The sequence below is a fragment of the Cercospora kikuchii genome (assembly GCF_019650295.1).
Source record: "Cercospora kikuchii DNA, contig_00005, whole genome shotgun sequence".
Taxonomy (NCBI): Eukaryota; Fungi; Ascomycota; class Dothideomycetes; order Mycosphaerellales; family Mycosphaerellaceae; genus Cercospora; species Cercospora kikuchii.
Window position 1 is genome coordinate 1,162,175 of NW_025408586.1, and position 14,215 is coordinate 1,176,389.

Below are 14,215 nucleotides of genomic sequence, written 5' to 3' on the forward strand. Positions count from 1 at the left end.
TGCGCCTTCCTGGCTCCGGATGTGAGGCGACTGGAAGTTGCTTGCTGAGGAGATAACGATGCTGTACACGGGTTCTATGTACTGGGGTCGGGATTGGAAGACTGACGAGTTGTTACTCTAATTCAGTACATCTCCGCGTGCGGTTCTGGCTAGAGATGAGAGGCGATGAGCTGCTACGTGCTGAGGGAGAGGCAATAGTCTGGGTTGGTATGACTTGAATCCTCAGGTCGATTGCTGCAATGGTGATTCAGCAAGCATGTTGCAATCTTCATAATTTTATACATGATGGGCTCCCATTTGAACTGCCTTTTCACAGTGCCACTGTTGCATCCCTATGAAGGCTGATGCTCCGGCGGCATACCTGCAGTTTCAATCCTCTCAGCCTTCTGAGCAGCTTGCTTCAGCATAGCCTCCTTCCTCAGACTCGTCTGCTCCACAATCGTCTTCGGATTACCAAACTTCACCTTTCCTTCTGTCACAGTCACATCATCCAACTTTCCCAGCCTCTGCAGTTCTCGATAGATGTACGCCGTCACCATCCCAAGATCTTTCAAATCCACATTTGGATCCGCCTTGAACACATTCCTCCACACAGCAGTCGCCATGACGGCATCACCTTTGATCAACCCCTCATCATATGCAAGCTGCACACCTCTCCACTGCGTCCACAGATCTTTCAAGTTCTTATTTCGCACTCCTCTCGCAGCCATCCCATGCCACGTCGCCATGCGATCTTCCGCAGCGTAGAAGAAGTGATCGAGGAGATTCTGATGCCAGTCTTTGACGTATTTCTCTGGGAAACACCGCAGACGGACTGTGAGTAGCCACATGTGGATGAAGAGGACTTGTGCCCAGCTGTTGAACGTCACCTCCAGCCCTAAGCCGCCTTTCGACTTGGGTTCGAGCCACCAGCCTGTTCCAGAGCCTAAGTGATCACCTGCGGCGTTTTGAGGTGGATTTTCGGGTGGAGTTTCGAGTGCGGATGGGATGGTGTAGTTGCATTGTCGGGCGCATTCGGTGAAGAGATCTTCGGTTGAGCCGTAGGCAATGTAGGGTTCTGTTGTGCTGCGGAGGGCGGAGTTGGAGCGGAGTGTTGCCGCGAAGTTGGTGATCGGATTTTGATCGGTGGAGGGAGTATGCGCGTCCCAGTCTTTCGGCGGAGGTGGATGAAGGGGTTGTGATGCGTAAGGCTGCTTCTTGTCTTCGCTGCGTGTCGTTGAGCTTGTGAAGGCGCGTTGAACTGCTATTCTTCGCGTTGATTGAACTCTGGGCTGGTGGCGAAGTGCCCGCAGGCAACTTGTGCAGACGCTTTTGGTCGCCATGGTGGTTGTATGGGCCGTGAAGGAGAGAATGAAGTTGGAGTGTTCTGATCTCTGTGTCAAGCTGTCTTCGATGATGCTATCACTGACAGAAGTTGTCGCCCATTGATCGACGCCAAGAGACGCTCGGGCCTTTCCTCTTTCGTTCCATCGCCGCGGGAGTCTCTCTCGACTTCCACTTTCCTCTGCCATCTGCCATGAACAAGTCATTACATCTCGCGTCCGGGTTCGTCATCAGCTGTGGAACGGTCACTTTGGACCTCCAGCAAGCAAAGGTCCTGCTTATCCGCTGTCGAAAGACCAACGAAGTACTTTTGCCTAAAGGCAGGAAGAACATTGACGAATCTCTCCAGGACGCAGCTCTCCGGGAAACATGGGAAGAGACTGGTCACCAGGCTGTCCTTCTACCAACATCTCTTCCCACTCTGGCTACTGGTCAGGTCGAAGGGATGCTTGGCCATCAGGAACCAGTTGCGGTCAGCCAGCGCGTGAACGATGGTGTACTCAAGATCATTTTCTGGTTCAGTGCCACCTCAGATTCAACCATTTGTGACCACGATAGGCCGACTCAAGAGGATGAAGGTTTCGAAACCCTCTGGGCTGATCTATCCGAGTATGAACGGTTGGTCACATTCGAAGATGACAAACAGATCGCTCGGCTGGTAGTTGAGGCCGCGAAACCTCAAATCTTCCCATCTTCCCGTTGAAGTTTGATATGCTGAGCCACTCTTCGCAAAAGTCCTCAAAGGATTCCTTTTACACTGACCTTGAGACCATTGATCTTCCTTGGACGCAAGTTTCTGCATGCATGCCGCGTGGGGGACCTCAGTCAATCAGCAAGCATCTCAAGCAAGCAAGCACACCGTCGAGAGAAACTTCCACAGAGAGAGTCATGTGCATCTATTTGCTGTTCACCATCTCCACTCAGCTGATTCACCTCTATTCATGTTGTGTCAATCCGTGAATTTCTCGTTGAAGGTGAATACTATGGCCGTGGCCTCACAACAATAACTGGAAGCACTCAACCTAATGCTGGAACTCCTCCAGAGCTACCTTTCACTACAATTGATTGATTCTATATATTCTACTTGCCCCCGCGCTGCAAGTCGACTCCTATCTTCCTCTGCCCTGGTCGAGATCAGAACGATTGCTTCGCTCATAGACGGAAGGCATTATTTCACACACTCACACCTTCCTCCCCGACAACACACCAGACATGGAGGCACCAAGAGACAGGACAGTCTTCGGATATCCCCTGCCCGCGAGACCGAGAGCTGCTCGCAAACAAGCGTTAGTGCATCGCACGCAGCAGTCGCCGCCAACGCTCCAAGCTGGCCACGACAACAAAGGACTCGAGGTGCCCACTCCCAGGCACTTTGAGGTATCTCAATCGCTCGAGATGTTCGAGATGAGGGCCATAGACACCCCAGTCGAGGCCACGTCCCCTCACACGTCCATCCGCCAGTGCACAGAGCGCGATCTCTGTCTTCCTGCCGCTGCTCACCAGCGCCCCGTGACGATACACGAGCGCTTCGTCGCCCTGCATGCCAAGAGAGAAGACATGATAACGGTGATCATCTCTTCCTCGCAAGTGGAATTCGAGCTACCACGCGAGGCACTCGCCACGACATCGCGCCTCTGGAGCCGCCGATTTTGCCTCTCTCAGAGCAAGAGAGAGGGAGCTACTCCAACTCCCTGTAGAGAATATCGGGCTGACAACTTCTCTCTTCCCGCCTTTTTCGATTACACGAATTGGCTCTACTCTGGAAAAATCCTTCAGTACTCACACAACGGAGTATCCTACGCCATCGATTCTGCCGCGAGGCGTCTTGTTGAAGCACTTGGTTTCGGATTGAGAATGGAGGCGGAGAGCTATCAACACGCTGCTCTGCAGGAACTCTTCCATTTGGGACCGCATCTCGAGACCCCCGAAGACTATGTCGACTCGATCTTCAGCACAATGGGGAACATCTACAATCCCGAGGAATGTGGCAGCAACCCGCGTAGAGCTGTCAGAAAGTGGAAGCCACATCCTGCTTGCTGGTTGATTGTTGCCATTGTTGCTGCGAAGAGAGAGGGGACGGGCAGAGATCCGATCCAATATGAGAAAGTTCATGATAAGGATTCCATTCGGATATTCTCTTGGTGGTATCGGAGTAAGAGGGGACAGGAAATGGGCGGCTGCCAGTACCCAGTCACATTGACGGAGGCTTTGATCGGAGTTTGAGCGGAGATGGTGGCACGGAGTCGTCGGCACATGCGACTCGTGTCTCATGACAGGTATTTGTGGCGCGAGGTTGCTCGTGGTCTAGTCGACGGCCTTGTGTTGCTCTTCGGCTTTGGAGAAAGAGATGTCTACTAGTATCCGCCAATTATCAGGCAACGCATCTTGGACCAGCTAGCCATCTAGGCAAGCACATGGCTGTACATAGATGGAACGTTCGTATTCTTGGTCTTAGAGCTAAATATTGGAAACCCCAAGCTTCACATGTGCATGGTGTTCGTATTTGCGCTTGGAAACGATGAATTGCCAAAGGTGGATGGCCTTGATTCGCGATGCAGAGCACTCAACAACCCATTCTACCGCACGAACGATCATGAAGTCCTTGTTGCAGACCCACGTGCTAGACGAAGCATGAGTCTTACTTCCTGTAGTAACTGTTGACCTTCCCCTCGAACGTCTTTGGGGCTAGCACGGATATCCCTTCTCATTGTCTTCACATAGCAGCAACGCGATTTCGTGGCATTGTAAGATGTCACGGTTGATCGAACGTGCTTATAAAAGCGTCGTGTCTCACCGTATTCGTTTTCGCCGCTGCTACTACGACTCTGCTCATCATTGGACTCTCCGCAACGAACGATATAAGATCTATTTCATTGTAGTATCCTATCAATGATGTGTCGAAGCATTCATGGAACACTCCTCTTGATGCTCGCTGCAGCAGGACTTATTTCCTTCGCGCAAGCACGAAACCCACTACGCAACATCGAAGCACGACAAACCAGAACAGAAGACGTTCCGGACAACGGCTAAGTAAACAAATTTATGGGAGTCCTTTAGAATATGAGACATTTGCTTATTCATGCCATTTTTGCAGTCATGTTTGCGTAGCTTGATTTATAGTTCGTGTCTTCCTTCCTTTGCTACTTCGAGCATGAAGCTCTTCCCTTTTGAGATGTTTTCTTCCCGTTCTCACATGCTTCGGTGCTGCAGTGGGTTAGATCGGACGGGCATACAGTCTCAAAGGAGGACTGTGGGGGTAGTGGACAGTGTTGCACGAACGCTCCAGATTTCTTGGATGCACATTGCCTAAAGTGTCGGATTAATCATGGATGCCCATGTTGAGGTTGGGGCTTAAATCCGCGCACGGTGGACGAGAGTGTAAGGGGCTATCGTTCGGAGAGACGATACGATGTTGCCGGGCGTAGCGAATTGTTACGAGGAAAGATCATGGAAAGGCTGGTTGGAATGTTCGATGTCTACGGAGGATCTCAGGAAAGTCTTGTCCCATCGTGAAATAATGTATCCTTCGACACTGTAGAGACGACATGATGTTGTCGCCAAAGATCCTGCGGATGAAGTGAATGGTCAGTGTGACGCGACATGCAGATAGAACGCGTATACGTCATCTTTCATCAACGACTTTCGGTCCCTTTGACAGCTCCAGCGGAGTCCGATCCGCAGCCAGTACAACGTGCCTCTACACGCATCATTCGCGTCATCTCTTTGCGTGATAGTAGAAGTACCTGGTGAGCTCGTGAGCTGCATTGTTGAACTCTCACGATTCCCTTCCATATCATGCGTCCTTTCTCCCAATCTCTTCTCCGTGCATCAACAAGAGCTACTACCTTCAAACCAGCTTCACGTCTCACACTTGCAACGAGACAGCTACGAACCCCAGCTTCACAAACCACCACAAGAGCTTTCGCACAGACTCCCAGGAACATGTCTTCCGAAAACAAGGATGTTGGACCTCTCAAGATCGAAAGCACAAACATCTCTACCGCTTCCGGCGTAGAGCTTTCCTCGCAACAACAGACCCTCGTTGGCTCCGTCCTCGATCTCTTCGCGGGAAGGCCTTCGTTGGCAAAGCTTCAGCTCTGGAAGGATGAGGGAGAATTCATCGATCCTTTGACTATTGCCAAGGGAAGGAAACAATTTGAGCCGCAGTGTAAGCTCTCCAATGTTTTGATACTAAACGATGAATGTCAGTTCTCTAACCCGGAGATCTTTGTGATTTTCAGGGTACGGCCTTCAATCTCTCTTCTCCGAAATCGAACGTCTCCACCACGAAGTGACATCCTCCGGCAATCCAATCGAACTAGATCTGAAATCCCGCTACGTTGTCAAGGGACTTGGAAAGGAACAAATAATCGACAGCAAGGTCAAGATCTGGACTGAGGGAGATAAGATTGTGAAGGTGCATGATGAGTGGAACGGAAAGCTACCAGAGAGCGATATTGCGCAGGTGAGTCGAAAGTATCTCCCGTTGATTAGTCCTTGGTGGTGGTATGCGTTGGCGGAGGGATGGGCATTCTGGGGTTGGAGTTTTGCATGGGGGACGCGGCCTTGGAGGGTGCGTTGGCCTTTCTCTACTCAGCTCGCCCGTTCTCTTTGCTTAGGACTTGGTGTTCTTCAGAGGTGGTGCAAGTCACGATTTGAGATTCACGCTGACCTTTCTTCTATTACAGGCCTTCCAGAGACTGAATGCGAACTCGGTGCCTTTGATGGTGAGTGTGCCGAAGAATGCGGAGGAGGATGCAAAGAGGGGAAATTAGAGAGATGTAAATTACTGTACCACCAGACGAATGGAATGATGATTGACGACATTCGCCTCGATGCCCTTTCAAATCATGTCAATGCGCCAGACTGGCAAATGGATCTGAACCTGCCTCTTCTCGCGAGCTTAGCCTTGGTATTTTCCTTGCTGATGGCTGCGAGCCAGCCGCTCTTCCGACGATTTCGAAGGCCACGTCGTTCCTCAAAGGGACGCGATTTGTCGAACACAACCGCCTCCATCCGCGAATCATCATCTCTCAATTGTCCTTGCAACACAGTAGCCAACATATCAACCTCACGTCCCTCCATCCCCCTCCTTCTTCTCATGCCCCGCCGTAGCAACCTCTAGAATCTCCTCTTCCAACCCCTTCACATACAAAACCTCTATCCCCGCCAGCTCCAATTTCTTCCTTCCCTCATTGACACCCACAAACGTCTCCGGCTCCCCAACCCCACAAATCACCTTCTGAATCGCCTGCGTCCCATCCTTCTTCCTCAACTCCAGAATTCTGTCCACACAACTCTTATTCCCCACACTCCTCTTATTACAAGGCTCCATTGTCGTGTATAATATCACTCCATCGGGTAAATGTTCGCCAAGTTCTTCTTCGTTGCAGGAATACTTTCCAGCGAGTTTGATGAAGCATGATTGTTCCGCGTGAGTGTTTCCTGGCATTTCGAGTGTGTAGCCTGTTGTGAGGGGTGTGAGGTCTGGTGGGGCGAGCAAGAGGGCTCCGACGCGGAAGTTTGTGGGTTTGGGAGGGGATTTTTGGGCGGAGAGGAGAGCGAGGCGGATGTAGTGGGTGTGGTTGTTGGGACTGAAGGCGGACATTGTCGCCGGTAGTTGACACTTTGCAGAGGGAGGGCGGAGGGGATTGAGGATGTGGTGGGAAGTGAGAAGTAGGATAGAGAAGGGAGGAAAGAGATGTAAGATGGATGATGTACGTATAGCTACCTGTGATCAAGGGGATTGCGTTGCTTATGGTGTACTTGAGAGCTGCCCTTGACGCCTAGGATAGAGATAGTATAGGAATGTACTCTTGGAAATTTGGCATCTGTCATCAACCTAGTAGAAGGTAAGATGGTATTGATGCTCGGGTGTTGGTGTTCCAAAATGGTGATGAAATTCCATGCTCCGGCATCGGCTGACCTCGGCTCAAGTTTGGGTCTTTCCCTACTTCACTCGATGTTTACAACTGCCAAGATGTAGACATCTTTTCCATAACATTCTTTTGTCTGCGTGCGCGCAGGAAGTCCGGAGCGATGAAGGATGTGAGTATGCTGATAGCATGTTCTGTGCGATTTGCAGCTGACGTTGCGGCAGGATGACGGCAATACGCCGATGATAGTGTCGTTGCTTGCGGGAGGTATTGCGGGAGCTGTTGAGGGAGCTGCTACGGTGCGTTCTGACCTTCCCGGCATACTGCCAGCTATGTTGGCTAATCAGCACTGCAGTATCCATTCGAATTCGCCAAGACAAGAGTTCAACTTCGTGAAAAGAAAGGCCAACCCACACCCAAGAATCCATTCAAAGTCGTCTACCAAGTCTACTCCAAAGAAGGCATTCGAGCACTCTACAAAGGCTGTCTTCCTCTGGTAATCGGCAGTGTTGGCAAAGATGGCATTCGGTTCCTCTCCTTCGACACTATCAAGAATACCTTCAAGGATCCCGAAACAGGCACCCTCTCCCCTGCTCGCAACATGCTATCCGGCATGGCTTCCGGCGTCGTAGCCTCTGCCACAGCAGTCACCCCAACTGAACGAATCAAGACCGCGCTCATCGACGACGCCCGCACAGAACGCCGCTTCAACAATGCAAGACACTGCGTCAAAACCATCCTCAAAGAAGACGGTTTCCTCGGCCTGTATCGCGGTTTCGCAGGCACGACATTGAAACAAGCTGGCGCGACCGCTTTTCGTATGGGAACGTACAATATTCTGAAAGACTACGAACGTGTACGAGGCATCGAGCAATCTACTGCAACGAATTTCGCGAATGGATCTGTGGCGGGTGTGGTGACGACATTGGCTACGCAGCCTTTCGATATGATTAAAACAAGATGTCAGAGTTCGAGGGGTGCGAGTACGGTTGATGCATTCAAGAGCATCATGTCTGATTATGGAGTGAAGGGATTTTGGAGGGGCACGACAATGAGGTTGGGGAGAACGGTATTTAGTGGAGGGATTTTGTTCACGAGTTATGAGTGGGCGGCTGCGCTGTTGACGCCGGTTTTCAGGACGGACACAGCAAAGGATGAATAGATGGGTGGGCTCGGGTTTAGAGGTAGATGTATTTGTACATGGGTGCGAAGATGTAGAAACATTCGTGAAGGCGCTGACCGCTGTGCGCAGGTGCAAGTCAGCACAACATCGAGTGGCAGTTATATACCGCCAACAATCTTGCTTACTCAGACGAGTCGGTTAGCAAATCGTCGATATCCAGCAGATCCACACGTATAGAGTGCGGTCGACTTGTCTTTTGCTCGCGCGACGCATCAACTTTGAAACCGCGCGCAGGTCACCGGTTCGAACATTGGACGGTACGTTCATTTCTTCCTTCAATTTTGCTCTTCTTTTTGCCTTTTCGTGCTTCGCTCGACAAGAACTGAGACACATATCACCTGAAGAATCCTGCTTACTCAGACAAGTCGGTTAGCAAATCGTCGACTTTCGGCAGATCCACACGTATAGAGCGCGATCGACTTGTCTTTTGCCTGTTGATACGCGCAATCGCGAAGTCGGGCGCAGGCCAGGGGCTCGAATGCCGGCGATATCTTTCCTTTGCTTGTTTTTTGTTATCTTTTGCTCTTGCACACCATACTTTTGCAGGTCGACTTGCAGCCCATGACCACCATTCACCACTGATCGCCGGCTCCACATTTCTATTCACCTTACTTACCAGATCAGTCGCGGGTGGATGCAGCGGCTACTCTGTCAACGGTACTTGTACCGTACCTAGACTCCTTGGAACCGATTACAACACTCTAGCCAATACTCTGTCGCAAACTGCCGCTTTCCACTCTACGGCCGAAGCATCTCAAGCAACGACCAGATCAGATGCCGCAAGATGGCTCAAGCATTGCCCCATCCGGTCATCGCGCTGCTCGCGAGCCTGCGGCAGGAATGTATTAGACTCGAGTCGGACATTCAAGAGATGAATCGTAAGGCTCGTCGCACACCAATGGACTACAGCAGTTATAGTGCTGTGCGTAAAGATCGCGCCAGACTCGCAGCAGAAGTTCATCAAATGAAGCGTAAAGTCCATCGCACGCCTTTCGACTACTTGGGCTATAGTGCTGAAGTCCAATTTGTGTTGCGGACAGTCGTCGTTCGCGAGAACAAGATCGACGAGCAGATCCGGCATGCCTGCGAAAGCATTGATTGTGCACTTATCAAGCTGCCACTTATTCGAGTCAAAATCAGAGAGCTCGAATCCGAGATCAGCCGTAACAGCATCGAGTCTTATCAGCAGCTCACTTTCTCTAGAGTACTACGCCCTGGCCCAAGTACTGGCACGCCAACCGGCTTCCTGGACTTGCCAGCTGAGCTGAGAAACTACGTCTATGAGCTGAGCGGATGCTTGACGTACTCCAAGTGTGGTTCCTGCACGCAGCGCTTTGGCCCGTTGGCTGCCTTCCGTAAGGACCGCAGATCACGGCCGGCGCCAATGTAAGGTCCCATCTACGTCTGAACCCCCTTCTGTTATTACGCAGCTGACCTGTCATCAGTATTTTCGACGCGTCCTCTCAGCCACTCAAGTCCACAACCAGGCTGACCCGGAGTATCCCTTCCTGTCCAACTTTGACGAACCCGCACTTCTTCGAGTCTCAAAGCAAGTCCGGAGTGACACTGCGCCGATGTTCTTTGGTAACCTCTTGGTCTGTGTGCTGGTTAAACACAAAAAAGTGTGGGAGGTGGTATTGAGATGGTTGAGGCAGATTGGGAAGGAAAAGGCAGCGATGTTGAGACACGTCTACATAGAGATCAACGCGGGCTTGGACAAGATTCCAGAAGGCCAATCACTCGCGCGTGTGGCGCGCAAGCATCTGAAGGCGCCACTGCAAAAGCTTGCTGAGGCTGGGCTGAAGGTGGACATGAAAGGTGTTCTGCAGTTCAGGCGATCGCATTCTCGAAGATCTGGTTGGAGTCGGGCCGGAGAATAAAGGCGTTGTACTAGATCGAGAACATGGCAAGATCAGGCGCAAAGTTGGGGACGGAACGGGGCTCTTTCTGCACTTCGCTCTAATGGCAAAAGCACCGCTCGTTAGAGTGTATGACTTTCAACCTTTTGCGGGACCTGGGACTTGATTGGGCGAGACAGAGAAGTGCGCAGTAACGCTATGGCGTGGAGTTCCATAAGAATGCATTCTCATAGCGAGACAGAACCAGATCAATAGTAAAGCAAGTCCTCAGGATACTGTGCAACGAGGTTTCATCGTCAGATACTGGCTCATATACTCTTGTCATTGCCAGGGACAAAGGGCCGCCGTGCAGATGTCGGGTCATTTTGGTTGTTGGAAACTCATTGATAGCAAGCGTCTGGACATAGGAACAGCAATCCCTCATAGAATCTGATCGAGGGACAATTCTAGAGCGTGCGGTACATGCATACTAAACACTGGAAGATAGTACCTATTTCTGGGGCTTCTCACGGAGACTCTCGTTCGTTCAATAGCCATACTGCTATATGTAATAGGCTGCCCACACATCAAGTCAGTGACTTGGCCAATAGCTGAACGGACGGCATAGATCATACATCATCCGTCAATTGGTTGTGCAGGAGCTTGTGTGCAACGTGACTCACAAGTGATTGCGCACCCGATGTAGAACCTGTTCATCATTCACCAAGATCAAGCTTGTGAATCTTGGCACGGTTTGTGTGGAGACAGGAAATCCGACCCTAATCTTCTTCCTTGAAAGGCCTCGCACGACACCACGAGATTTCAAACTTGGCTCGACTCTTTTGGAAGGTAGTGTATCCGCGTCAAAGCACACAGCCATGACATCTACGAGTACTCACCCCGTCATTCTCCTTCGCGACAGTTTGAAGCGAGAGGTTGCCGCCCTCGAGTCCAAATTTCCTCCTTTGCGAATGCAACTTCGAGCCTTGCGCACCGATGCATATGAAAACTTAGGTAGTACATTGATCGGACATCTTGCACGTCAGTGCGATGAATGCAAGCCTCGCAAGTACTCTTCTTGCGAGTATCCGACGCTCCACTCGATCGCTCATCGCCTTCATCAATCAAAGCAAAAAGTGGTCGCCTTTCTGTCTGGTTCTCCTCTAGTACGGAGAATCATGGCAGCATTGGGCATCGATATCGACCGTGGCAGCGAAGGTACGGCCATTCGCCATTGCGGCCTCAAGAGCTGCAAGTACCAGCGCTGCAAATGCTTGCACGAAGAACAAGAGAACGTCCATCGGAAGATCGATTCGGCTTCTGAACAGCTCCAGACTGAGCTGGAGGGCAAGATGACCAGTATCTATGGTGAGATCGATGCCTTGCGTACGACTCTTAAGCCCTGGAGAGCCAAGCTTGCTGATCTCGAGCACGAGATCACGAGAGATGGCATCATGGCGAATACTGCCCTCAACTTCTGCCCTGCCTTGCAGGAAAGATCCTCAAGCAACATCGCCCCAACCGGCTTCCTCGATCTGCCAGCCGAGTTGAGGAATGAGATCTACAAGTTGAGCGGTTGTCTATCGCTTACTCGTACGCACTCCTCACCTCGGACATATCCCACCACACGATGCTCGATTGGAGATGATGAACAGTGCCAGCAGGGGATGGAGCAAGAGGGGAACATGTGAGTCGCTGCTTAGTTTCAGTAGATTCACCATGTCCGAGCTAACTTCTTCAAAGTCACCTGCCCATTGAATGCGGACACCATCGGTATAGAGTAGACGCAGTTTCTCCACCTCCGGATTCGGCCTCTGGCACTGTGTCTGCGTACTACCAGCCATCCCTGACCCGAGTGAGCAAGAAGATCCGTGCCGAGACGTTGCCGATATTTTATGGCAACATCCATGTCACTTCTTACCATCAGCGGGCAAATAATGACTGGGAAGAAGTTCAACTGAAGTGGATCAAGCACATTGGCGAGACCAATGCTGGTATGCTGAATCGTGTGACGGTTGAGTATGATTTCTGGGCGAAGTGCAGCATCAAGGAGAAGAAGAAGGAGATATATGAGATCATGAAGCGCTTGGGCGTGGAAGTCGATCGGGAAGGAGTGCTCGACATCGTCACATCTCTAGTTTGGTGAAAGAACGCAGCATCGTGCCTCCGGGCTTTATTCTTCTCCAAGATATTGCTTGTGTATCCTGGCTCGACTTACACCGAAGACTCGGATTGCTATTGTAGGCGTCCGTCTGAGTAAGAGAAGCGCATCCAGGTTCGATGGAATAACTTGGTCGCGTGCGACACTGATCCCGCTCGACTACCGGAAAGCAAAAAAGAAGCCAGGATTGAGACTCCGCGCTCCTCTACCCGTGGAAGTTCAGTGCCTCTTCGAGCCTCGTCTCTCCGCTTTGTATAGCGGAAGCTAAGGCACTCTGGCTCGACAAGCAAGGCAGCTGCGGGATCCAATTCGCGAGGAGATATCGCAAAGCAAGCGTTTTTCCCAGTCTCCATTTTGCTGTCCGCAACTAGCCCGCCTTCCCGAACGCATTGAAAGTCCAGATAGACCCGCCAGACTCAACTCGCCTTGCTCACGAGCCTACACTGCTCTGGCATCGCTTCATCGCAGGACTGAATCAGGGGAGGCAAGTCTCAGAGTCCCGCCTGCTTGATCAAGAACTTCCTCACACCACAGGGCTCTCTACGATCCCTGGGATACTTCGATTCGAGATCTTCATTTATTGTGCGGTGGACGTGCCTGCGTCGGAATATGCGGCCGTCCGGCGTTGCGGGCTCCAGAATTAAATAGCATCGATGCCGCCGGAGATGGCCATCTTCGTTAGTGGCCAGCTTCATACAGTCCAGATCTATCAAATACTTCTCCGAGCCCAACAGCTCGGCCTTAGATTTCAGTGAGAGACCTTGATTTGTCATCTCGTATGGGTACTTGTTCTCAAAATTGCCCTCATCAACGACGATCTCGCCGCACTTTTCGAATGGAGCCGGCGAAGGCGCCAGAAGGCCATACCATGCGAGTCCGAACTCGCCCGGAAGATCCCATCCCCACGCAAAGATTGACTTGTCGTCCGACTTCTTGATGATTTCTTGTTGCAGTCTCATGAAAGCTTTGAGCCTGAGACATCTGATTAGCATTATTTCCCAACGTTTCTAACATCTGCTCTCATTTGTTGTAACCATTGGCGAAACGCGGCAGTTGCGAACATCAGAGACTAGGTTCCTCATTGATTTGACTCACATTCCCTCGCCATACAACATCGGCATATTGACATCGAACAACCCGAGCAGGCAATACGCCAGGTCTTCAGGCCTGGTAGTGACCCTTCGTGCTGCCCAGCTCATCTTGCGAGCCACGCTTGGCCTCTGGTGATTGAAATTATTGAGATCGTACAAGCCGATTCCGGTGATCTCTGACACTGCAGTCGCAATGTAATCGTCCTGTCGACTACCGATAGCCCGCCATTGAGCATTCAAGAAGATGACTTCGGCCGGTGCCAGCAATTCTTGGAGTGTCCATCCACGGCCGAACCAGCGGCTAGCCCTTAGCGCGTCTAGTATCGTAAATTCGTCTGCCGTGCCCTCATATGAGACGTCTTGAAGATATGCATAGCATGCTGCCGAACGCTGGTACCTGTACAATGTGAGTACAGTCTTGAAAGCTCTGAGGCATCACGGCATCACACCAGCGGAACATGCTGTTGATAGCTTCAGACAGCTCAGCGCTTGATCTCTTGTCTATACAGCAAGTGTCGATCCAGATATAAGCATGTCTTTGGGCTTTTGCATATTCGCAAGCTGCGACGATCTTGCGATGGCCAATGCTGTCCTGGTTCAATCCTTTGCGGAACTCTTTGAACGTGACTTCATCATCGCTCCAGCGATGAGAGAGGACAGCGTATCGGCCATAGGGTGTCTTGTCCTCTGTGAACTCAACAAGCTTCAGGCTGTGAGTGTCGACGAGGCGCATAGTTGCGCAA

At 51.2% G+C, this 14,215-nt stretch overlaps 9 protein-coding genes across 9 annotated transcripts; 6 read left to right on the plus strand and 3 right to left on the minus strand.

The window, feature by feature from the left end:
• Positions 1 to 332: 332 nt before the first annotated feature.
• On the minus strand, positions 333 to 1,322 carry CKM354_000823500 (uncharacterized protein; the record flags this gene model as incomplete). The annotated part of the gene is made up of 1 exon (XM_044803603.1): positions 333 to 1,322. The coding sequence occupies one exon, from the start codon at positions 1,320 to 1,322 to the stop codon at positions 333 to 335; it is 990 nt and encodes a 329-aa protein (XP_044659538.1).
• Positions 1,323 to 1,516: 194 nt separating this feature from the next.
• On the plus strand, positions 1,517 to 2,026 carry CKM354_000823600 (uncharacterized protein; the record flags this gene model as incomplete). Its single annotated transcript, XM_044803604.1, has 1 exon — positions 1,517 to 2,026. One exon carries the CDS (start codon positions 1,517 to 1,519, stop codon positions 2,024 to 2,026), a length of 510 nt encoding a protein of 169 aa, XP_044659539.1.
• A 509-nt stretch (positions 2,027 to 2,535) lies between these two features.
• On the plus strand, positions 2,536 to 3,546 carry CKM354_000823700 (uncharacterized protein; the record flags this gene model as incomplete). The annotated part of the gene is made up of 1 exon (XM_044803605.1): positions 2,536 to 3,546. The coding sequence occupies one exon, from the start codon at positions 2,536 to 2,538 to the stop codon at positions 3,544 to 3,546; it is 1,011 nt and encodes a 336-aa protein (XP_044659540.1).
• A 1,719-nt stretch (positions 3,547 to 5,265) lies between these two features.
• Positions 5,266 to 6,098, plus strand: CKM354_000823800 (uncharacterized protein; the record flags this gene model as incomplete). The annotated part of the gene is made up of 3 exons (XM_044803606.1): positions 5,266 to 5,491; positions 5,565 to 5,788; positions 6,012 to 6,098. The coding sequence occupies 3 exons, from the start codon at positions 5,266 to 5,268 to the stop codon at positions 6,096 to 6,098; spliced, it is 537 nt and encodes a 178-aa protein (XP_044659541.1).
• A 296-nt stretch (positions 6,099 to 6,394) lies between these two features.
• CKM354_000823900 (uncharacterized protein) lies at positions 6,395 to 7,161 on the minus strand (the record flags this gene model as incomplete). Its single annotated transcript, XM_044803607.1, has 2 exons — positions 6,395 to 6,917; positions 7,055 to 7,161. The coding sequence occupies 2 exons, from the start codon at positions 7,159 to 7,161 to the stop codon at positions 6,395 to 6,397; spliced, it is 630 nt and encodes a 209-aa protein (XP_044659542.1).
• A 201-nt stretch (positions 7,162 to 7,362) lies between these two features.
• On the plus strand, positions 7,363 to 8,361 carry CKM354_000824000 (uncharacterized protein; the record flags this gene model as incomplete). Its single annotated transcript, XM_044803608.1, has 3 exons — positions 7,363 to 7,371; positions 7,424 to 7,498; positions 7,555 to 8,361. The coding sequence occupies 3 exons, from the start codon at positions 7,363 to 7,365 to the stop codon at positions 8,359 to 8,361; spliced, it is 891 nt and encodes a 296-aa protein (XP_044659543.1).
• Positions 8,362 to 9,346: 985 nt separating this feature from the next.
• On the plus strand, positions 9,347 to 10,262 carry CKM354_000824100 (uncharacterized protein; the record flags this gene model as incomplete). The annotated part of the gene is made up of 2 exons (XM_044803609.1): positions 9,347 to 9,737; positions 9,850 to 10,262. 2 exons carry the CDS (start codon positions 9,347 to 9,349, stop codon positions 10,260 to 10,262), a joined length of 804 nt encoding a protein of 267 aa, XP_044659544.1.
• Positions 10,263 to 11,098: 836 nt separating this feature from the next.
• CKM354_000824200 (uncharacterized protein) lies at positions 11,099 to 12,366 on the plus strand (the record flags this gene model as incomplete). Its single annotated transcript, XM_044803610.1, has 2 exons — positions 11,099 to 11,907; positions 11,964 to 12,366. The coding sequence occupies 2 exons, from the start codon at positions 11,099 to 11,101 to the stop codon at positions 12,364 to 12,366; spliced, it is 1,212 nt and encodes a 403-aa protein (XP_044659545.1).
• Positions 12,367 to 12,872: 506 nt separating this feature from the next.
• CKM354_000824300 (uncharacterized protein) lies at positions 12,873 to 14,205 on the minus strand (the record flags this gene model as incomplete). The annotated part of the gene is made up of 3 exons (XM_044803611.1): positions 12,873 to 13,353; positions 13,477 to 13,869; positions 13,922 to 14,205. 3 exons carry the CDS (start codon positions 14,203 to 14,205, stop codon positions 12,873 to 12,875), a joined length of 1,158 nt encoding a protein of 385 aa, XP_044659546.1.
• Between the last annotated feature and the right edge of the window lie 10 nt (positions 14,206 to 14,215).